Below are 25244 nucleotides of genomic sequence, written 5' to 3'. Positions count from 1 at the left end.
GGGGCCAGAGGTGTGAATCAGGATTTCCTGTTCCACTGGCTCAGTGGGATTTTGATGCATCTCCAGATGCTGGTATGCCAAATGAGGTGAGCCCATCATTGGGCCAAGAGAGCAGCCTGGGCCAAAGATACGGGAATTTAAAAAAAGATTTACAACAATTCATCTGCCTAACTTACCTATAAGGGTAATGAAGGCATTGCTGATGTTGGAGTGAGGAAGGACTTATTTAAAAAAAAGACAACCCTGACTCAATGGCACACTTCTGTAATGGTGCTTGTACCTGTCTGTTTTATGCAAATTTGTTTCCTTCCCACTGAACCTGCAAACTTCAGCAAGGTCAATAACGGAGGCCATTAGCATATATGATGAGAATTTGAGACCGGTTCGAACTGACCTTGAGAGCCATGAGCGAGGCCATATTATTTGGTAACTGGGCTGACTGATTCCTTGACCCAGGTCCGACTGCCTGTAGGTGCTGGGGATAGTTTAGAGGGACCGGACATGCATTAGAAACTGAAAGGAGCGAGTGGGTATGGCGAAAAAAAAAATGGGAATGTGCGAGCTACACTCCCACTCCACACTCCACGACAGGCAAGAACCTGGTCATCAGATGTGAGGCACATTCCGTGCTCCTGATGTACATGGCACAGGTCTGACCCATTCCCACTCCTCCACTGCTAGTACTTACCCGAGCCATCTTCCACTTTATCTGGAGGTCGAAAACAGACCATGTTCACAAGGACACAATGTATAAAACTCTTTAGAAAGAGGGGAAAACACATACCCAGCATCATCCCTAGTCTGGTGGACACTTCTGTTTGTGGCTGCATCAAGTTGTGTATGGACCGTTGCTATGTAAACATAAAAAACACACTACGAGACGAGATTCCATCTGAAACGGTGTTGCAAAGGCTGGGTCTGGCTTCATTGCCATGGAATGCTCCAAGTAGTTGAACTGTGCTATACTACCTATCCCTCATGGAAAAGTTTATGTGGATAAACACCTTTGATCCTTCTGGCAGTGCTCTACACGTAATGTTTTAGAGGCCCTGTGGGAGGAGGAGATATGGATACCGTCAGATGGTTCCTTTAGCAGACTGTCAGCCATTTGGCAGAATGACTCATTGCCAGAATTTCCAAAGAAGAATCAAGACGTAGCTTAACTGGTGACAACAAAGACCCTCCACATCAGATCCATCTGTCCACATGTTACCCTCGTGGCGGCTATGGTGGGGAAGAGACCATTGTTCACTTCCTTCTGGAGTGTGCCTTTGCAAAGAAGGTCTGGAGAAAGAGGAGCAGTGTTCTTTATTGAGGTTCATCCCAAGATGTTCTGTCATGCAGAACTCTATGGGCTGTTCCCAGGGATGCAGATCAACATAAACATTAATGACAGCTAGAGGATCAACCACTTGGTGAAAGATGCTCTTTGGTCTGCCCAAAACTTGTTAGTCTTCCAGTGCAAAGTGTTTTCCACGACCAAATGTCATGGACTGACACATTCCAAAGTCCATGATATGTGCTGAGGGATGCACTGAAGCTCTGGGCAGCCGCCTCAGAGGTGGAATGGGGAAAGGTCACCATTTAAGGCCTTTCAGCCAGAGTTCACCGAGGAGCTGGAAATTGTATTGTTGCGCTCTCAGGTGCTTCATGATGTAGATAATTTGAATACCGTTGCACTTTCTGTAATGAACATTTCGAAATGTTTTAAAATTTTCTGATAGATAATTTATGAATAAAAGTATATTTTTGAAAAACAAAACCTGTTATAACAGGCTTCAAATTCAGATTCTTTGACACCAACTACTCCTGGTGACGGTTGTAATGAAGTGCCCAGGATTCTGGAAAATTTAGTTTCATAAAGTTTGTCTAACGTATTTACTAATGTCAGCATTGCCGTTGCCCATTTACAACAATTCCGGTAAGTGATATTAATAGTATCCTGGTTTTGGAATAACAGAAGTTAACAATATTTTTTGATAAGCATGTCTTAGATTTGAATGGTCTTATAATCAGTAACGGAATCTTTCAGTGACTCAATGTCAGTTGGTTCTTTTGTCAGCATAGTTGCAAGACTTGCACAAACACTGTTAGCTGTTTTTTTCAGCATCACATGACTCATCCAGCACAAGATTCCAACGTACATATCTTTGGATATCTAAATATAATCTTGATTCAACATCACTATTTAGATTTGAGCTCCTCCTTTGTCATGAGATGACTGAAGATCTGAATTTTGCTTGTGCTTGCTTGTTAACTGGGCATAACATGTCTTAATATATTCACAAATCACCTCACAGTAAAAAGCAAATAATATTCCACACAATTTGATACGAAGCTGAGTCACCACATGGCTGGCTTAGCAGATTTTAAAGGCGACTTGACAGAGTATATATTCTCAAAGAACAAACCACAGAACCTTTTGAAAATTCCAAAATATACTCAGCAAAATCCTTTATTCTGCTTAATCCTCCTAGTGTGGATATTCATCTCGTCTCTCTGAAGTCCAAAAAGCACAGCTTAAGGATGCCTGACAAATAACTGGGTTTGCCAATAACACCCCGCCCCCAGTTAATTGTGTAAATAATGCATTTTATATATGAATACATAATACAATAGTGCAGCAAAATAATTGATGCATAGTTCAGAAACCTGTCCCCGGGATGTGCTTGAATGTGAGAAGGCATGGAAGTGTGTGTGTGTTTGCATGCATACAATGATAAGAAACAGCTGTGAAGGCATGAATTTTATTTGCCAGTTAATAGATCAAGCCTGAATGTTTTCCAGGTCTTAATGCATGTGGACGTGGATTCCTTATCTGAGGAGTTGCAAATGGAACTGAACATTATGCAATCATCAGTGAATATCCTCACATCTGACCTTATGATGGAGGACAAGCCATTGCTGAAGCAGTTGATCTAGACCTTGATGACTTCCTGCTGTGATTTTCTGGGGATGAGTGGACTGGCCTCCAACAATCACAACCAACTCCCTTTGTGCTAGATGTGAAGAGGTCCCATCTTGTTTCCCAATGGCATCAGTTTTACTAGGATTCCTTGGTGCCACTTGATTAGAAAGAATACTGTGATGATGTCAAGATGCAGGCTCCTGGCATCACCTGAGCCTGAGGGGAGCTGCATGCGATTAAATGATTCCACTTTTATTTCAAATATTCAGCAGTCACTCTCACTTTAACTATGGCATTCACCTATTTTAATCATATTTGGATCAGGGCTAATATGAGGCCTGGAGCTAAATTGTCCTGGTAGCTTAAGCTCTGTCCATAATCTTTAATCCTCCATGCATATTGGAGTGATGCCAGAGGATGGTAAATGTTATTATTCAGAAAAGGAGAGGGTTAAACCCGGAAACAATAGGCCAGTCAGTGTAATATCAGTGGTGGGTTAAATACCAGAGACCGCTCTGAATTATCAGAATTAATCCTTACCTGGAGAGGCACGGGCTTATAAGGAACATCCAACATTGATTTGTTAAAGGCAAATTGTGACTGCTAACCTAATTGGGTTATTTTATGAAATACTAGAATGGGAGGATGAAGGTAGTGCAGTAGATGTTGTATGTATGGACTTTCAAAGGTAGCTGATAATATGAACAGTTTTCTTTGGAAAATAGAAACACATTGAATTAAAAAGACATTAATAACTTGGACATTAAATTGGCTAAAGAATAGAAGGTAGTTTTTAATGTTGAATGGCTGCTGTCCTACCTGGAGAGAAGGATTCAGTGGGGTCCCATTGGGGTCGGTATTAGATTAATTCCTTTTTTGGTGTATACAGTATAACTGACAAGAACTTTGGCACAGGGTAGTTTGCAAAACAAAATTGCCAATGCAATAAATAATAAGCAGGATTGTAGAAAGCCTCAGGAGGACATGATAGACTAGTGAAACAAAGACACATGATAGGTACAATTTAATATGGCCAAGTGTGAAGTGATGCACTTTGGAAAAACAACATGTAGAGGCAGGATACGACAAAAGAACACCATCTTGACAGGTGGTACAAAACAGATATGTCTCGGTATGCATATTGATAAATCTTTGAAGATGGTCAAGCAAGTTGATAATATGATTAAGGAAGCTTGTAAGGCTTTGTAAATGAGGGCATTAAATTCAAAAGGAAGGAAACCAAGTTAAACATTTACAAATCCAGCCTCAGCTAGAGAAATGCCTTCAATTCTTGACACCAAATTTTAGGATGGGTGTCAAGGGGAAGGTTTACCAGGATAATACCAAGGGTGAAGGAATTCAATTGTGTGGAGAGATTGGAGAAGTTGGGTTTGTTCTCCTTAGAACAGAGAAGGCAATGGGAGGCCTAATAAAGGAATTCAAACCCACAAGGTGTTTCATATCACAAAATGCTCTTGCAAATGCGTCAGTAACCAGAGGTAATAGATTTAAAATAATTGGTAAAAGAATTGAAGTGGAAATTATGATAAATTTCCTCACATATAACAGTTAAGATCTGGAACATTCTACTTAAAAAAAAGAGTGGTGGAATCCCATCCCACAGGAACTTTCAAAATGCAACTGGACATTCATTTGAAGGTTAATTTGCAAGCTGTGGTGTGGGATTAAATCGATTAGTTATTTCAAAAAACCGGCACAGGTTGAATGGCCACTTCCTGTGCTAAGATTCTATGATTTAGCATATATGCAAGCCTGCAATGTATTTTCACCAGGCTGACACCTCATTTTCAGGTATTACTACTGCTGCTCTTGCATGCTTCCCTACACTCCTCACTGAGCTAGGGTTGCTGAACTTGCTTGACGATAATGGTAGAGGGAGTGATATGCTGGGTTTTGAGATTACAGATTATGGTGTGGTAGTATTCCCTTGTCTGGGAAATCCAGGATTTAGGGCTACAGAACCTCACAGTTGGCTTCATAACAACTTCAACAAACTCTTTACTTGCCCAACAGATCTAAGGGGCTCTCCCCTGCCCTCAATGCCTCCTGTTTGGAGAAAGCAGGAAGAGTAGGTTCACTTTGGGATCCTGACCCGACTTCACTTTCCAGGGCTTTCCCAACCGGCTTGCTCCTGGGCCTGCCTCCAGCGGCCTGGGAAAAATCTGCTCAATTCTTCACATTCTGATGAAAGCTTATTCACCTGAAATGTGAATTCTGCTTCTCTCTCCATAGATACTACCTGACCTGCTGAGCATTTCCAGTTTTTTTGCATTATATCACTCAATAGTTGGACTGGGAGGAGGTCAACAGGGCAGGACTGTCTTGTTAGAATTATCTTGATTTCTAGATAATCTTTCACATTAGCAGATAGATTCCATTGTCATGGCAGTTTTGAAGCAGTTTGAATCAGAGAGCAGCAAGCTCTGATGCATTGATTTTCTGTACTTTGTATGGGCTATTTGCTGAGTCCAGTGTATTGATCCATTCCCCTATTGTATATAAAGTGAACCAGTGGAACTAATCTTGGCTATTAAAGAAACGAGGGATAAACCCAATAATTACAGTCCAGTCAATTTTCGGTGATGGGAAAATTTTTCAATCTAATAATCCGTAAATAATTAAATGGCATTTGGCAAGGTATGGGCTAATACTTGAAAGTCAGCATGAATATGTGAAAAGCAAATTGTGCCCAACTTGATCGAGTTCTATGACTAACCAGAGGGTATTTGATGGTGGTGCAGTTAATGTGTATATGGACTGATAAAATACCACATGATAGCTGTTTAAGAAAATTTAAAGCCCACATATCAAAGGACTGCATGGATGCAAATTGGCTAAAGGACTGAAAGCAGAGAACAGTGGTGAACAGTTTTACAGACAAATGGAGTGTGTGCAGTGATGTCCCAAAGGAGTCGGTTTTAGGATCACTATTCTTTCTGATAATCTTAATGACCCCAGACTTGGGTATAAAATGTCAATCACAATGTGATCAATCAATTTACATTTCATCAGAAGCAATTACATATTATTTTTGTGTTTGTAAAGCACAAATGTAACCTGGACTTTTTAAAAAAACATGTTTGTTGTCCACATTCCAACTTGTATATTCACATTGTATTGGAATCCTATTGTGTCATGTAACAAATGCAATTGTTACTGAAGCAAACTCATTACTGACAAAGGGTATTATTAACTTGTGAAGCTCAAAATACTAGCTCAAACTCCAAATCCCTTGATTATGCTAACCTAATATACTTGTCGATTTGGATTATCAATAACAACTATATGGGTATCAATTCACAGTCCAAATAAAAATCAAACTGAAGCATTTAACATGTAGAATTTTTATAATCTGTTCATGAGAGGTGGGTGTCCCAGGCAAGGCCAGCAATTATTGCCCATCCACAATTGCCCTTGGAAAGGTGGTGGCAAGGTGTATTTTTGAATCACTACAGTGCTGTTAGGTAGGGAGTTCTAGGCATTTTGACCCAGAGACTATAAAATAATGACGACATATTTCCAAGTTAGGATCGTGTGTTACTTAGGGAGGAACTTTGAGGTGGTGGCATTCCCATGCACTTGCTACTCTTGACATTTTTGGGGTAAAGGTCATGTGTTTGGAAGGTGTTGTAGAAAAGGCTGTAGCAAGTTGCTGCAGTGCTTCTTCAGCCACAGTGTACTGGTGTTAGAGAGAGGAATGTCCAAGTCGTGCTAACCAAGTGGCTGTTTTCTCTTCGATGGTGCCAAGCTCTTGGATGTTATTGGAGTTGCACTCGTCAAGCAAATGGGGAGTATTCCTTCACAATCCTGATTTGTGTCGTATCGATAATGGAAGAAGCTTGTCGAGACAAGAGGCGAGTCACTGCTGCTTGCTACCCAGCTCTGACCTGTTCTTGTAGCCACTGGATTTGTGTGGCTAGTCCTATCAAGTTTCTGGACAAAGGTGATCATCAGGATGTTGATGGTAAGGGTTTCAAGCAATGGTAATGCCATTTAACATCAAGGGGAGGGGGTTAGATTCTCTTTTCTTCAAGACAGATACTATTTGGCAATTGTATGGTGTAAATGTTACATGCCACTAATCAGCCCAAGCCTGAAAGTTGTCCAGATCTTGATGCATGCAGGCACAGACTGCTTCATTGTCTGAGGATTACACGTTTGGAGTCAAAAGAAGCTATCAAATCCATTGAAGTCTGAAACCTGTATACACTTTAGAATGACTTTGTGATAGTTTTTCTACTAAGAACCGAACAGCAGAATAAGAAGTGTTTGGCCTTGTAATGATCAAGGGGGTGGGGATACAGGGAAAGACTTTTTACAGTGACAAGGCAATGAGATCATAGCAAATAGGTCCCTTCCCCCATTTCACTAAACAAGCTCATCATCCCAAGAGATAGCAGTCCATGGTTCCTCAATCAGCTAGTGAAAAGTGCTGCATGAATTGGGTTAAAGGCAGGGCAGTACGGTGGCGCAGTGGGTAGCCCTGCTGCCTCACGGCGCCGAGGTCCCAGGTTCGATCCTGGCTCTGGGTCACTGTCTGTGTGGAGTTTGCACATTTTCCCTGTGTTTGCTTGTGTTTCGCCCCCACAACCCAAAAAGATGTGCAGGCTAGGTGGATTGGCAATGCTAAAGTGTCCCTTAATTGGAAAAATGAATTGGGTACTCTGACTTATTTTTAAAAAATGAATTGGGTTAAAGGTTTAGAAGAATAACAGGACTTACCTATAGTGCACATGCGTGATTGTTGGTTCTCTGTAGCCAATAATCCAAGTCTGAATGTCTATTGGCTTTGCTTTGTGATACGCGATGGTAATATCTATAACCCACTGGAGACCTTTTTGTTTTTCCACTACATAGTTCAGAGATAAGAAAAAACAATGTTAACCAAACTTATTTTTTTGCACATATATAGGCCTTAATGAAATCAGAGGTAAAGGATCACATGCATTGTGGATAATTTGTTCTGACCAAAAATGGGCACGACTTTATCAAACCACCGTCAGTTGTTTGTATTTAAAAACTAAGTTGTATATACAGAGTACCAACTTGTTCGGAAATTGGTACAATTAATTAATGCAACCAGTTCATAGAATCATAGAGGGACTGTAGTGTTAATGGTGATTATGGGTGATTCCTGATTCCTTTTTGTCATTTGTCTATGTTAAAATGCGGGCTAATGTTTGGGGTTTGGTGGGAGGATGGAATCGTTGTTATTGATTATGGGGATTGACGTTACATTCGTTACTGATTACTGTTTTTGTTGGGTGTAAATTTGGGAGAAAATGTGAAAGAGGGGAATAAAAATATTTATTTAAAAGAAAAATCAGGTTCATGAATGTCCTGCAGGGAAAGGAATCTGCTATCCTGCCATATATGCGACAACCAGACCCATAGCATGAGGTTGACTCTTATCCAACTGCCTTTAGTTGCTTCAATTACTTTCCCTCCATAAAGTCTTAATTGATCATAATGTTTGCGGATTACTGTACAATGTTCAGCACCATTTGTGACTTCTCAGATACTGAAGCAGTCAGTGTCCCCTTGCAGCAAGACCTGGACAACATTCAGGCTTGGGCTAACAAGTGGCAAGTCATTCATGTCACACAAATGACAGAAAATAACCATTGACATTTTATGGCATTACCACCATACTTGATTGGCAGCACCATCCACCGCCTTAAACATTCATTCCTTCCACTACTTTAAAAAAATGTTTTAATGTACCCAATTAATTTTTTCCAATTAAGGGCAATTTAGTGTGGCCAATCCACCTACCCTGCACATCTTTGGGTTGTGGGGGCGAAACCCACGAAAACATGGGGAGGATGTGCAAACTCCACACAGACAGTGGCCCACAGACGGGATCGAACCTGGGACCTCGGGTGTTGTGAGACAGCAGTGCTATCCACTGCGCCACCATGCTGCCCCATTGCTTCCACTACTGACACACAGTAGCAGCAGTGTGTACTGCCTGCAAGATGCACTGCAGCAACTCACCAAGGCTCCTTCTACAGAACCTTCCAGACCCACAACCTCTACCACCTCAAAGGCAGCAGATGCATGGGAATGCCAATACCTGTAAGTTCCCCTTCAAGCCACAAAGCGTCAGCTTGGAACTATATCATTGTTCCTTCACTGTCGTTGGGTCCAAATACTGGAACCCCCTCCCTCACAGCAATGTGAGTGCAGCTATTGACGTCAGTGGTTCAAAGCACCTTCTTGCAGGCAATTAGAGATGGGCAATACAAATGTTGGCCTTGGAAGCGATGCTGTCATCTTGTGCACAAATACATGAAAATGCCCTAGCAAGTCAGTCAGTTGTATCAAACCACTTCAAAAGAAATTATAACAAGAATAAAACTGGATGGACCACCTGACACCAGCCGAGGCACCAAATTCAGACACAACAGAAGAATATCCAGCCCATCCTGCAAAGCTCTCCTTGCATAACATCTGGGGACTGCTGACACCACATACCCCAGGGATGGTGATGGTGGCATCTGGGACATTATCTATAAGGTATGATTCAGTGAGTATGACTATGTCAGGCTGTTGTTTGACTTGCCTGTGGACAGCCCTCCCAATTCTTAAAAAAAAAATTTAGAGTACCTAATTCATTTTTTCCAATTAAGGGGCAATTCAGCACGGCCAATCCACCTACCCTGCATATCTTTGGGTTGTGGGGGCGAAACCCACGCAAACACGAGGAGAATGTGCAAACTCCACACGGACAGTGATCCAGAGCCGGGATCGAACCTCGGCACTGTAAGGCAGCAGTGCTAACCACTGCACCACTGTGCTGCCCAGCCCTCCCAATTCTGGCATAAGTCCCAGATATTAGTGGGGAGGACATTGTGGGCTGAACTGTACATTTTTTCTGCCTTTGTCTTGTTGGTTGGGTTGATGACAGGTGGTTCATCTTGTTTTACTCTTATCATAACATTTTAATGCAAATTGTGGCATGCTGGGCATTTCAGGTGGAATTTATGAGTCAGCCACACTGCTGTGCACTTGGAGTCACATACTGAGCATGATTCATAGAATCATAGAGTTTACAGTGCAGAAGGAGGCCATTCACCCCATCGAGTCTGCATCGGTCCCTGGAAGGAACACCCTATTTAAGCCCACACCTCCGTCCTATCCCAGTACCCCATTAACCGCACCTAACCTATTTGGACACTAAGGGCAATTTATCATGGCCAATCCAGCTAACCTGCACATCTTTGGACTGTGGGAGGAAACCAGCGTACCCGGAGGAAATCCACGCAGATACGGAAAGAACCTGCAGACTCCGCACATTGACCCAAGCCGGGAATACGATCATCAGATTTTCTTCCATGCTGGACATTAATGAACCAAATGTTTTTTTTTTTAATAACAATCTGGCCTCAAGGGGCCAAATGGCCTCCTTCTGCAGTGTAGGGATTCTACCATTCTATACTAGCTTTTTATGCTAATTTCTATTTTAATTTAACAGACTGAACTTGAATTCCACAGCTGCCATGGTGAGATTTTAAATCACGTCTCCAGATCATTAGTCCAAGTCTCTAAGTATAGTATTATCACCACTATCATGCCACACCTAGTAAATTATGGCAGGTTTGAGGAGAGACGCAAAGAGCAAGGATGTCAATGTAAGTATCTCTGATTGTGGCCATCTGTCCACAATACAGTATTTGTATGCTGTGACTTTGAGGCTGAGGTTGAAAGTATCTCCAGGAAACATTTTAAATTTGTTAACCAAATATTCATTAGCAATTATTTAACTGTTTGGCAAAGCCTTTCAGCTCTGTAAACCATTTAAAATAATGTAAATATATGACTATTCCCCAGGGAAAATACCTAGAAAGACAAAACATTCTAAACACTGGATTTGTTGTGGAATGCTGTGGTTTGTAAACTATTTACAGGTGAGGCTATTTGAGACTCGGCTAATTAAGTAAACTATTTGAGATAAGCCAGTTAAGCTTAATCAGTTATGTTCATGTAAACATCAGATAATCACAGAAGGAGCATGTGGAGAGTTTTGACATTTTAAACTACACTAATTCAAATATAACAACAAAACATTACAAACATAAACATTGATATTCTCTCATCAGTGGACCGCCTCTAACCCGTGACACAAAGGTATTCACCATATTTTAATTTGGTTTGATTTTCATAGAGCAAGTAAGCTCAGACAATAGTGCTCAGACAATAGTTAACTCTTTTCAGGAAGGCATCAATTGTATCTTTGACAAAGAGTCATCAGACTCAAATTGTTAGCTCTTTTCTCTCCCTACAGATGCTGCCAGACCTGCTTAGATTTTCCAGCATTTTCTCTTTTGTTTCAGATTCCAGCATTCGCAGTAATTTGCTTTTAGCAATTATATCTTCCTTATTTTTATAATTCATTCCCCTTACAATAAATTACAACATCCCATTTGCCTTCCGAATCACTTGCTGTACCTGCATGCTAACCTCTTGTGATTCATACACCAGGACATCCAGATCCCTGTGTACCAGAGTTCTGCAATCTCTTGCAATTTAAATAATGCACTGCTTTTCTATTATTTCTGCCAAAGTGGACAAGTTCACATTTTCCCACATTATACTCCGTCTGCCAAATTTGTGCCCACTCACAGCCTATCTATATCCCTTTTCAGGTTCCTTACATCCTCTTTACAACTTACTATCCTACCTATCTGTGTTGTCAGCAAATTTACCTTTTGTTCCTTCAGCCAAGTCATTGATATGATTGTAAATAGTTGAGGCTCTGGCGCTAATTCCTGTGCCACTTGCTACAGTTTGCCAACCTGAAAATGGCCCATTTTTGCCTACTGTTTCCTGTTAGCTATTCAGTCCACTAACAATGCCAATAAGTTACCCCCTACAACACAAGATCTTATTTTGTATTGGAAGCTTTGAAGAGGACCTTATCAAATGTCTTCCAATTTGACCCTTCTGATTCTCAGATCATCTTGTTGCTAAGATCCAAGGGAGATAGTTTTAATGAAAAACAGAAAATGCTGGAAACCATCAGGTCTGGCACTATTTGTGGAGAGCGAAACAAAGTAAACATTTCAGATATATAAAACCTTTCATCAAAATACATAGATACTACCATATACACTGAGTACTTTCTGTTTTTAATCTCCAAAGGACTGCTGCTTTTGCCAAGATTTTAATTTTAATTTGAATCAGATCATCTATCGTCTTATTGAATGGCAGAGCAGCCTTGAAAGGTAGGCGCAAGTAGCCTACTCCTGCTCATATGTTCAAGTTTATCTTAAAGATAGCGATTGCCTCTGCTTCAATGGCAACATAGTAACGTGGTATATATCCTAACAAGCTACTGTATGAAAAAAAAACCTTTCAGCTACTTTTTCATGCTTCCAGTTCTAATTAGAGTTTATACTGGTTTCATACCGGACAATCCATCTTTTAGCCCGCCTGACTACTGTCGGATAAGGGATGGTTTTAAGTCCAGTATTTTGTGTATTTACCATGGTGAAGCAACATTCTTCAGCCAGAAGTGCCGAGTAGATGACACATCTTCACCTCTTCTAGAGGTCCCCAGCATCACAGATGCCAGTCGTCTGCCAATTCAATTCATTTCACATTGATATCAAGAAATGACTGAAGGCTCTGGCTACTACAAAGACTATGTGCCCTGACAATATTCTTCATTTCTCTATTGCAAAACATCTATTTTAAACCCCTCTCCCGGAACAACAAATGTGAGGAGCTCATGGCCTTTTTGCACCAAAATCGAGACCAGCTACTCAACTACATCTGACGCTTAAATCCTTCCACTTACCCCCTGGCTAAACTTCCACTATGTTGCCTGAGCGGGAACACAGAGTGAAGACAAAGTGGCCAGAGTGCAACTTAGGAATTTGGCACAGGTGAAGATTTTTTGCAGCGGGAGGTGGTGGTGTTCTTTTTTTTAATACCTTTTTTCAGTGTCCAGTAGCTGGTGAGTGTTCAGGGGCATTAATTAGGTGAGTAGGTGGCCGATTAGTTGGTGAGATTTAAGATTTTAGTTTTCTAAACACAGACAGTAGTTTAAACCTGCACTGGGAGATACAAGTACTACATTAACTTTATAGCTGAGCCAGTTAAACTACTTAATATAACTAAAAGATAGCTATCGAGTGATATTTCTAAATTTGAGATTTAATTAGTTAAATAATTAGTTAAATAAAACACTACAAAGATAGCAAAACAGCTCTAGCATGTGGGAGCTGGTGGACACCCGTGTGATCCATGGCAACCAGATCTGCAGTAAGTCCCTGCAGCTTGAGGAACTTCATCTCAAGAATTGAAGAGCTGGAGTCTGAACTACAGGCATGTCAACGTACTTTGTTGATTATTCTTTTGTTTACTATGTACGTACTGTGTACGTTCCATTGGCCACAGAAAAATACTTTTCACTGTGCTTCGGTACATGTGACAATAAATATCAATCAATCAATCAATCAATGGAATACAGACACTGGATACAGAAAGTAAGCTGGACACATTATTCCAGGAGAGTCACACCCCTTAGTAGGTACTTCAGATTTGGGCCGTGGTCAGGGCCAGATGGGTATGACTGTGAATGAAGGAGGTATGGGGACACTGAAGTTAGCAATGGAGGAGGCTCATCCCCTACAATTGCCCAACAGGTTTGAGGTTCTTGCAGTTTGTATGGACTAGAGCAGAGACTGCAGGATGGATGAACAAACTTACTACAGCACCATGGTGCAGTGAGCCATTCAAGTGGGGGGGGAATAAAAAGGAATATAATTATAGCAGGGACTGTATAGTTGGGGGTAGATTAGGTTCTCTGAAGCCAACGGTGTGTGTCTTGAATGCTGTGTTGTCTGCCTGATGGCTGGGTGATGCGACCATCAATTCACTCAAAGACACATGGAGAAGTAAACCGTGGTTTTAATCAGCTTAGAACTGAGCCTGCCTGTGACCGGGACAACACTGAAGGCGGCCCCGCAGGTCAGCAGCTCTTATACTTCCTGTAAAGGGGTGGAGCCATGGGCGGAGCCTGTACATGCCCCAACATATCCCCTGTGGGTGAAGCCACACAATGGCCCATAGGTAGAGCCCACAGGGTTAATAACATAACACAGTGCACTGGTGAATTATCAGTAATTATACATTCACCACATTCACCTCCTGATTAAAAAATGAAGTCCGTCGGGGGTGACTGGCTCATAGATTCAGTCGGTCCGGTGCCCGGATCGTACGTTGCGACCGCCGAAGCACTGGTGTTGCAGCCGCTTCGGGTGGCTGTGGAAGTGGGTCCGGAGCAGGCACAGGCGTGGACTCCGGGAGCGGCTCTTCCGGAGCTTCATTCCTGTGGACCGGTGCGGCAGTGGGAGGGAGCGCGGGAACCATATAGGGGTAGGGGCGCTGAACATGGGAGGTTGGACGGGACATAGTGTGGGGGATGCAGTAGTGGGAGTGGCGTTGGAGCCTGCGGGCACCAGGTCCCGGAGGGAGACGGTATCTTGCCGGCCATCGGGGTGTTCGACGTTCGCATAGTGTGGGTTGGAGTGCAGGAGCTGGACCCTCTCTACCAGGGGGTCAGTCTTATGGCTCCGAACATATTTTCGGAGGAGGACTGGACCCGGTGTCATCAGCCAGAGCGGAAGCGAGGCCCCTGAGGTAGCTCCCCTAGGGAAAACAAACAAACGGTCATGAGGAGTCTGGTTTGTGGCCGTGCAAATGAGGGACCTAATAGAGTGGAGCGCATCGGGGAGGACCTCCTGCCAGTGAGAAACTGGGAGATTCCTGGACCGCAGGGTCAGTAGGACGGTCTTCAAGACCGTCGCGTTCTCCCTCTCCACCTGCCCGTTTCCCCAAGGGTTATAACTGGTAGTCCTGCTTGAGGCGATGCCCTTACTGAGCAGGTACTGACGCAATTCGTCGTTCATGAACGACGAGCCCCTGTCGCTGTGGACATAACTGGGGAAACCAAACAGGGTGAAGACACTATGCAGGACTTTAATGACAGTGGGGGTGGTCATATCAGGGCAGGGGATGGCAAACGTAAGCGGGAGAACACATCTATAATGTTAAGGAAGTATGTGTTGTGGTTATTGGAGGAGAGGGGCCCTTTGAAATCGATACTGAGGCATTCAAAGGGCCGGGATGCCTTTACCAGGTGGGCCTTATCCTTTCGATAGAAGTGCGGTTTACACTCCACACAGATTTGGCAGTCTCTGGTTATAGCTCTGACCTCCTCGGTGGAGTAGGGCAGGTTGCGGGCCTTGATGTAATATGCGAGCCGGGTGACCCCCGGGTGGCAGAGGTCATCGTGGATAGCCCGTAGTCAGTCATCTTGCACGCTGGCGCATGTGCCGCGGGACAGGGCATCTGGGGGCTCGTTGAGCTTCCCAGGACGATATGCTATCTAACTACTATATCGTAGTTATAGGTGGAGAGTTCGATTCTCCACCTCAAGATCTTATCATTCTTGATCTTGCCCCGCTGCGTATTGTCAAACATGAAGGCAACCAATCGTTGGGTCGGTGACGAGGGTAAACCTCCTACCAGCAAGGTAGTGCCTCCAGTGCCGCACGGCTTCCACGATGGCTTGGGCTTCTTTTTCGACCGAGGAGTGTTGAATTTCGGAGGTGGTGAGGGTGCGTGAAAAAAACGCTACCGGTCTGCCTGCTTGGTTGAGGGTGGCGGCGAGAGCGACCTGAGGCGTCGCTCTCCACCTGGAAGGGGACTGACTCGTCCACCGCACGCATCGCAGCTTTGGTGAAGTCCGCCTTGATGCAGTTGAAGGCCTGGCGCCCTCGGCTGCCAGTGGAAAGAGGGTGGCCTTAAATAGTGGGCGGGCTTTGTCCGCATACTGGGGAACCCACTAGGCGTAATAGAAGAATCCAAGGCACCTCTTCAGGGCCTTGGGACAGTGAGGGAGAGGGAGTTGTAGGAGGGGGCGCATACAGTCACGGTCAGGCCCTAGGACCCCGTTTCCACGACGTAGCTGAGGATGGCTAGCCTGGTTGTGCGGAAAACGCATTTCTCCTTGTTGTAGGCGAGATTGAGTTTTTGGGCGGTTTGGAGAAATCGGTGGAGGTTGGCGTCGTGGTCCTGCTGATCATGGCCGCAGATGGTGACATTGTCCAAGTACGGAAACGTGGCCCGCAGCCCATACTGGTCCACCATTCGGTCCATCGCTCGTTGGAACACCGAAACCGCGTTCGTGACGCCAAAGGGGACCCGGAGGAAATGGAAAAGGCGGCCGTCTGCCTCAAACGCCGTGTAGTGGCGGGCCTCTGGGTGGATTGGGAGCTGGTGGTATGCAAACTTCAGATCCACCATGGAGAACACGCGGTAGTGCGCGATCTGATTTACCATGTCTGCAAACCGGGGAAGGGGGTACGCATCGAGCTGCGTAAACCGGTTAATGGTCTGGCTGTAATCAACCACCATCCGGAACTTTTCCCCGGTCTTGACGACCACCACCTGAGCTCTCCAGGGGCTACTGCTGGCCTCTATGACCCCCTCCCGCAAGAGACGCTGAACCTCGGACCCAATGAACGTCCTGTTTTGCATGCTAGACCGCCTGCTTCTGGTGGCTACTGGCTTGTAATCGGCGGTGAGGTTTGCAAAGAGGGGGGGGGGGGGGTGTCAATTTGTAGGGTCGCGAGGCTGCATATGGTGAGCAGGGCAAGGGCCCCTCGAACTTAAGAGTTAGGCTCCTGAGGTTGCACTTGAAGTCGAGTCCCAAAAGGAGAGGAACGCAGAGATCTGGGAGCACATATAGTTGAAAATTAGCACACTCAGCGCCCTGTATCGTTAGGGTTGCAGTAGTGCACCCTTGGATTTGCACCAAGTGCGACCCAGAGGCGAGGGATACGGTTTGTTGCGTCGGGAATATTGGGAGCGAGCAGCGTCTTACCATGTCCGGGTGAATGAAGCTCTCTGTGCTCCTGGAGTCGAAAAGGCAAGGGGTGTCTCGTACCCGTTAACCCAGACGGCCATCATGGAGCTCCGGAGGTGCTTAGGTCGCGACTGATCCAGGGTGACTGCGCTGAGGTGTGGGCAGCCGATGGCGTGATCGGAGGTGCTTGGGTGGCCCCGCGATGGCTGTCCGTGTAGGTTGTACGCGTCGAGCGGCGTAGCAGATGGCGGCCAAGATGGCAGCCCTTGTTGTTGGTCGAGCATGGCGGGCGGTGAGCAAGATGGCGTTCAAGATGGCGGCCCCCATGAGTCGCACATGTTATGCGGAGGCGAAATTGGCAGACACGCTGCCACCTTGCGGGGTCTGCAGGCCCGTGAGTCTGTGGATCGGGTCTGTGAGTTCGAGTTCTTAGACCTGGCCAGGCAGACCTTGGCGAAGTGTCCTTTTCGCCTGCAGCTGCTGCAGTTCGCGTTGCGGGCCGGGCAGTGCAGTTGGGGGTGTTGGGACTGGCCGCAAAAGTAGCAGGGTACTGCCCATGATGGGCGGGCGGTCGCGCGGCACAGGCCTGGGTTAGTCTCGGGTCGGGGCCCACGAGGGGGTCGCGTGATTGGCCGGGAACGCAGCAAGGCTCTGAAAAGCGGCCTCCAGAGAGGTAGCCAGTTTTACCGTGTCGTCCAGGTCCTGGGCCCCTTTTTCGAGCAGACGCTGTCTCACATAGTTCGATCGGACCCCCGCCGCGTAAACATCTCGGACGGCGAGCTCCATGTGCTGAGTGGCCGTAACGGCCTGGTAGTTACAGTTGCGCACGAGGGCTTTGAGGTCGCGTTGGTAATCATCTAGCGACTCCCCAGGGCGCTGGCTGCGAGTGGTGAGTGGTGAAGACGTGTCGCGCGTATACCTCCTTCACAGGCCGCACATAGAGGCATTCGAGTAGTGCGAGGGTATCTGTATAGGAAGTGGCTTTGTCGAGCTGGACAGAAATGCGATGGCTCACCTGTGTGTGGAGGAGGCTCAGCTTCTGTTAGTCAGTGATGGATGGCGTAGATGACGCGGCACGATAGGCCTTGAAGCATCGAAGCCAATGCGAAAAAATTTATTTCGCCTCCGCGGCCTGTAGATCGAGTTCCAGTCTGTCAGGTTTGAGGGCTGATTCCATAGTAGTATTTTAAGCTGATTAAATTGATGCGACCATCAATTCACTCGAAGACACATGGAGAAGTAAACCGTGGTTTTAATCAGCTTAGAACTGAGCCTGCCTGTGACCGGTACAACACTGAAGGCGGCCCCGCAGGTCAGCAGCTCTTATACTTCCTGTAAAGGGGGTGGAGCCATGGGCAGAGCCTGTACATGCCCCAATATATCTCCTGTGGGTGAAGCCACACAATGGCCCATAGGTAGAGGCCACAGGGGTAATAACATAACACAATGCACTAGTTAATTATCAGTAATTATACATTCACCACACTGCGTTAAGGACATCTCCTCAAGGCTAGGTAGGAACTTGGAATGGAAGTGGAAAATTCCAGTTGCCATGATCCAATGCCATAGGTAGAGCTAAGAAAGAAGTTCTACTGAGGGAGGACAAGTGAGTGATACTGGTAACCAAAATGTGACATGAAGGAACAGAACATACAAAAAGAAAAGAGTGCATCAGAAATATGGTAAGAGTCGGGAAAAATGGCTTTACACTAACCGGGGGGAGGAGGAGTGTTTGGGTGTAGAGAGATTAGGTGAATTGGACATTCCAAATTCTCCCTCAGTATACCTGAACAAGCGCCGGAGAGTGGCGACTAGGGGATTTTCACAGTAACTTCATTACAGTGTTAATGCAAGCGGAGCCAATAGAATTGATATAGTTAAGACAAGCTGAGTGGGATAGGAAGGACATAGGAAAAGGAGGGCTCGGATATAGGGAGATTCAGAAATCCAAAGATAAAAGTCAAGGAAATTGGAAAGAATAATGATGTGGTTAAAGATAAGCTGAGTGAGATAGCAAGGACAGAGAGCTTAAAGGTATTAGTGCAGAGAGTAATGTCCATACAGGGAATAGTAGTAAAAAAAAACAAGTTACTTTAACTGAACGCGTGGAACACCCGTAATTAGATAGATGAATTAGTGCCACAAACAAAAATAAAAGGTTTGATTTACCATATGTACTTAGTAATGGTTGGTTTTGTGTAAATGCCAGCCCTGACTTTTGACCAAAAACTCCTACCTCTTTGTATTTACCATCCGCTCGCTGCTGAAGTCAAACTTACCCTGATGCAAATCTACTCACTGATAGGCTTTCGAATAGCCACACAATGGCCCATAGGTAGAGGCCACAGGGGTAATAACATAACACATGAAACCCCATGAAAGACAACTGTTTAATTCCTTGTGCCTGCATACACAAATGGTGCTGCCAAGGCTGCCATCTCACTGGTGTGTGCAGTGTTGCCACCAATCACGCCTACTAATATGTCAACATGGTATCAAGAAGGAACAGCAGATACGCAGCCCAGATCAAATTAAAAGTTGTTGAGATTGCAGAGCAGATAAATAATTGTGCAGCAGCTAGAGAATTCAAGATGTTGGAGAAGAATGTTATGAGATTGGAGAAAGATAGCTGCACAGCTTAGGCAGATGCCGAAGAATAAATGTGCAAGCAGAGGAAAGCCTTGAATGCAGCCACAGTTGGAAAATTAATTTGCAACCTATGTCAATAAAAATTGGCAGTATTAACTCAGTTTCTCATGGATCTATCACTCCTGAAACTAGTGCGGAGGCTACCGGGTACTGAAGCGTCCCAAACACTCCCGCCCAGTATCTCTCCAACTTCTCACACCCCCAAAACATATGCAAGTGGTTTGCTAGTCCTTGCCCACACCTCACACTCGTCTGCCATCCCCTGGAAGAACGAATTCATCCTCGCCCGAGTCATGTGTACCGTGTTCCACCTGAAACTGTATCAAACTCATCCTTGCACACAAGGAGGTTGAATTCACCCTGCGCAGCGCCTCACTCCACAACTCATCTTCCCCCCCAACTCCTCCACCTGTTTCTACTCGATCCTCACCACTTGCACTCCCCCCAGCCACCCATATATTTCCCCAATCCTCCCCTCCCCGTCCACATCCGGAAGCAACAACTGTTCCAATAGGGTACACTTTGGCAGCCTGGGAAACCGTTTCCAGACCTTCCCTGCAAATGCATAGAATTTACAGTGCAGTAGGATGCCATTCGGCCCATCGAGGCTGCACCAGCTCTTGGAAAGAGCACCCCACTTAAACCGATGCCTCCACACGATCCCCGTACCACCACCTAATCTTTTGGACACTTAAGTGGCAATTTAGCATGGCCAATCCACCTAACCAGCGCATCTTTGGACTGTGGGAGGAAATCGGAGCACCCGGAGGAAACCCACACAGACACAGGGAGAAAGTGCAAATTCCACACAGCCAATCACCAGAGGCCGGAATTGAACCCTGGAGCTGAGGCAGCAGTGCTAACCACTGGGCCACCATTCAATCCCTTCGGGAGCTCTACCCTCTCCTGCAGCTCTTCCAGACTTATGAACCTCTCCTCCAAATATAAATCCCTCGCTCTCACCAACCCCATCGCTCCTCCGCCTCCTGTACATGACATCTGTCTACCCCGGCTTGAACCCGTGGTTCTCACACTACGGTGTTAACACCGACATCCGGTCCATCTGAAAATGTCTCCTCAGCTGGTTCCACACCTTTATTGTAGACTCTACATATACATGCTTGCAGTATATCTCCTCGGTGCCAGTGATAGCGCTGCGGTCACCATGGCCATCAGGCTGGATCCCCTACAGGACCCTTCTTCCATCCTTACCTTTCTAACCCCTCTCCTTCCCACCACCACCTCACTTTCCCGATTCGCTGCCCAGTAGTAGTACAGTAGGTTTGATAACACCAACACCCCCTTTCTGCCTCTGTCTCTGTAACAGGGCCCTCTTTACCCTTGGCACCTTCCCCGCCCATATAAACTCCGAAATCACAGTGTCCAGTTTCCAGAAAAAGGCCTTCAGAATAAAGATCGGGAGTGTCTGGAATAGGAATAAGAACTTTGGCAGGACATTTATTTTCACCACTTGGACCCTCCTCGCCAGCGTAGAGTGCAGTGTATCCCACCTCCTAAAGTCCTCCTTTATTTCCTCCACCAACTTTGTTAAGTTGCATTTTTGCATTGTCGCCCACTCCCCCGTCACCTGGATCCCCAGATACCTAAACCTATCCCTGGCTACCCTAAATGACAACACCCCTAAATTAGCTCCTCGACTCGCCTTGCTCGCCGGAAACACCTTGCTTTCCAATGTTTAACTTATAACCTGAGAAAGCCCCGAACCTATCTAGGAAGCCCATAATTCTCCACATAGTCTCCAGCGTGGTTGACAATATACAACAGCAGTTCGTCTGCATACAATGACACCCGGTGCTCCCTGCACCCCTCATAATCCCCTTCCACTCTGCTGACCTCCTAAGGGCTTTCCCCAAGGGCTCTATCGCTAGCGCAAGCAACAGCGGCGACAACGGACACCCCTGCCTCGTTCCCCTATGCAACCCGAAACTCAGTGAGCTCATCTCATTGGTCTGAACACTCGCCACCGGAGCCACGTACAGCAGACGGACCCATGCTGCAAACTTCAGTCCAAATCCAAACCTTCCCAGAACCTCGATCAGGTACCGCCACTCCACCCAGTTGAAAGAGTAAAAACAACAGGGTTGTGGTGATGGGAGACTTCAACTTCCGCAATATTGACTGGGACTCACTTAGTGCCAGGGGCTTAGACGGGGCGGAGTTTGTAAGGAGCATCCAGGAGGGCTTCTTAAAACAATATGTAAACAGTCCAACTAGGGAAGGGGCGGTACTGGACCTGGTATTGGGGAATGAGCCCGGCCAGGTGGTAGATGTTTCAGTAGGGGAGCATTTCGGTAACAGTGACCACAATTCAGTAAGTTTTAAAGTACTGGTGGACAAGGATAAGAGTGGTCCGAGGATGAATGTGCTAAATTGGGGGAATTATAACAATATTAGGCGGGAACTGAAGAACATAGATTGGGGGCGGATGTTTGAGGGCAAATCAACATCTGACATGTGGGAGGCTTTCAAGTGTCAGTTGAAAGGAATACAGGACCGGCATGTTCCTGTGAGGAAGAAAGATAAATACGGCAATTTTCGGGAACCTTGGATGACGAGTGATATTGTAGGCCTCGTCAAAAAGAAAAAGGAGGCATTTGTCAGGGCTAAAAGGCTGGGAACAGACGAAGCCTGTGTGGCATATAAGGAAAGTAGGAAGGAACTTAAGCAAGGAGTCAGGAGGGCTAGAAGGGGTCACGAAAAGTCTTTGGCAAATAGGGTTAAGGAAAATCCCAAGGCTTTTTACACGTACATAAAAAGCAAGAGGGTAGCCAGGGAAAGGGTTGGCCCACTGAAGGATAGGCAAGGGAATCTATGTGTGGAGCCAGAGGAAATGGGCGAGGTACTAAATGAATACTTTGCATCAGTATTCACCAAAGAGAAGGAATTGGTAGATGTTGAGTCTGGAGAAGGGGGTGTAGATAGCCTGGGTCACATTGTGATCCAAAAAGATGAGGTGTTGGGTGTCTTAAAAAATATTAAGGTAGATAAGTCCCCAGGGCCTGATGGGATCTACCCCAGAATACTGAAGGAGGCTGGAGAGGAAATTGCTGAGGCCTTGACAGAAATCTTTGGATCCTCGCTGTCTTCAGGGGATGTCCCGGAGGACTGGAGAATAGCCAATGTTGTTCCTCTGTTTAAGAAGGGTAGCAAGGATAATCCCGGGAACTACAGGCCGGTGAGCCTTACTTCAGTGGTAGGGAAATTACTGGAGAGAATTCTTCGAGACAGGATCTACTCCCATTTGGAAGCAAATGGACGTATTAGTGAGAGGCAGCACGGTTTTGTGAAGGGGAGGTCGTGTCTCACTAACTTGATAGCGTTTTTCGAGGAGGTCACTAAGATGATTGATGCAGGTAGGGCAGTGGATGTTGTCTATATGGACTTCAGTAAGGCCTTTGACAAGGTCCCTCATGGTAGACTAGTACAAAAGGTGAAGTCACACGGGATCAGGGGTGAGCTGGCAAGGTGGATACAGAACTGGCTAGGCCATAGAAGGCAGAGAGTAGCAATGGAGGGATGCTTTTCTAATTGGAGGGCTGTGACCAGTGGTGTTCCACAGGGATCAGTGCTGGGACCTTTGCTCTTTGTAGTATATATAAATGATTTGGAGGAAAATGTAACTGGTCTGATTAGTAAGTTTGCAGACGACACAAAGGTTGGTGGAATTGCGGATAGCGATGAGGACTGTCTGAGGATACAGCAGGATTTAGATTGTCTGGAGACTTGGGCGGAGAGATGGCAGATGGAGTTTAATCCGGACAAATGTGAGGTAATGCATTTTGGAAGGTCTAATGCAGGTAGGGAATATACAGTGAATGGTAGAACCCTCAAGAGTATTGAAAGTCAAAGAGATCTAGGAGTACAGGTCCACAGGTCATTGAAAGGGGCAACACAGGTGGAGAAGGTAGTCAAGAAGGCATACGGCATGCTTGCCTTCATTGGCCGGGGCATTGAGTATAAGAATTGGCAAGTCATGTTGCAGCTGTATAGAACCTTAGTTAGGCCACACTTGGAGTATAGTGTTCAATTCTGGTCGCCACACTACCAGAAGGATGTGGAGGCTTTAGAGAGGGTGCAGAAGAGATTTACCAGAATGTTGCCTGGTATGGAGGGCATAAGCTATGAGGAGCGATTGAATAAACTCGGTTTGTTCTCACTGGAACGAAGGAGGTTGAGGGGAGACCTGATCGAGGTATACAAAATTATGAGGGGCATAGACAGAGTGGATAGTCAGAGGCTTTTCCCCAGGGTAGAGGGGTCAATTACTAGGGGGCATAGGTTTAAGGTGAGAGGGGCAAGGTTTAGAGTAGATGTACGAGGCAAGTTTTTTACGCAGAGGGTAGTGGGTGCCTGGAACTCGCTACTGGAGGAGGTAGTGGAAGCAGGGACGATAGTGACATTTAAGGGGCATCTTGACAAATACATGAATAGGATGGGAATAGAGGGATACGGACCCAGGAAGTGTAGAAGATTGTAGTTTAGTCGGGCAGCATGGTCGGCACGGGCTTGGAGGGCCGAAGGGCCTGTTCCTGTGCTGTACATTTCTTTATTCTTTGTTTGTTCTTTGTTCCGCGTCCAAAGACACTGCTACCTCCGGTACCGGTCCTCTCGACGGGGTCATGATCACATTCAATAGGCGCTTATATTACTCGAGAGTTGCCTACCCTTCACAAAGCCTGTTTGATACTCTGCAAACAGTATCGCATTGTTTGTATGGGCACTTAGGTGCTTTGTATAACAACCAAACCCACGACACAAATTTAGGCCCTATTGCAAACTGTTCCAATACCACAAACAAATATCCCCATTCTACCCTATCTAAAGCCTTCTTGGCATCTAAAGCCACAATAATCTCCTGCCCCATCCCGTCCGACAGAGACAGCACCACATTTCAAAACCGCCGCACATTAGACAAACGCCTACTTTTATAAGTCCTGTCTGATCTTCCCCTATAACCCAAAGGAGACACTCCTCCAACCTCAGCATTAGAACCTTGGCCAAAATCTTAGCACCCACACTCCACCAGATCCTTATCCTTTACTTTTAAAACTGAAGCAAGATGGGCGCTTGCATCATTGTCTCCCAAGGACACCCCCACACTATTGAATCCTCGAACATCTCCACCAATAACGTTACCAGCCAATCAGCAAACCTTTTATTAAATTCCACTGGGAACCCACCTGACTCTGCACCTTACCAGTCTGCATTCGCACAACAGCTGTCCAGCTCTCCTCCGCCCCAGCAGCTCCTCCAACCTTCCCGATCCTCCTCCATCACCTTAGGACACTCCAACCCCTCCAGAAACTCCATTATATCTGACTCCTCCCCCAGTGGTTCCAAGATTCGTATCGAATGCCTCAAATGCCCCATTAACTTTTATCTGGTCCAGAAACTAATCCACCACCCAAATTCGGAACCTGAATAATCTCTCAGCAGCCCGCCTGTCGCCTCAAATGATCAGCCTGGCCTTTTCCCCATATTCGTACATTGCCCCCTTCGAGCGCCGCAACTGGCACGCCGCCTTATCCATGGATAATAGGTCAAATAGGGCAGCACGGTAGCACAAGTGGATAGCACTGTGGCTTCACAGCGCCAGGGTCCCAGGTTCGATTCCCCGCTGGGTCAATGTCTGTGCGGAGTCTGCACGTTCTCCCCGTGTCTGCGTGGGTTTCCTCCCACAGTCCAAAATCCAGCAGGTTAGCTGGATTGGCCAAGATAAATTGCCCTTAGTGACCAAAAAAAAGGTTAGATGGGGTTATTGGGTTA

At 45.8% G+C, this 25244-nt stretch overlaps 1 protein-coding gene across 1 annotated transcript in view; it reads right to left on the bottom strand.

Moving 5' to 3' along the window:
- The window catches only part of lpgat1 (lysophosphatidylglycerol acyltransferase 1), a 263316-nt gene that overhangs the window by 88942 nt on the left and 149130 nt on the right, over positions 1 to 25244 (bottom strand). The window contains exon 6 of the mRNA XM_072506379.1: positions 7652 to 7778. Within this exon, the coding sequence (XP_072362480.1) occupies positions 7652 to 7778 (127 nt within the window). The remainder of the gene's footprint in view (positions 1 to 7651; positions 7779 to 25244) is intronic.

The sequence above is a fragment of the Scyliorhinus torazame genome, chromosome 1, assembly GCF_047496885.1.
Source record: "Scyliorhinus torazame isolate Kashiwa2021f chromosome 1, sScyTor2.1, whole genome shotgun sequence".
Lineage (NCBI taxonomy): Eukaryota > Metazoa > Chordata > Chondrichthyes > Carcharhiniformes > Scyliorhinidae > Scyliorhinus > Scyliorhinus torazame.
The sequence above is the reverse complement of the archived record's forward strand: the minus strand, read 5'-3'. Positions and strand labels throughout refer to the sequence as shown.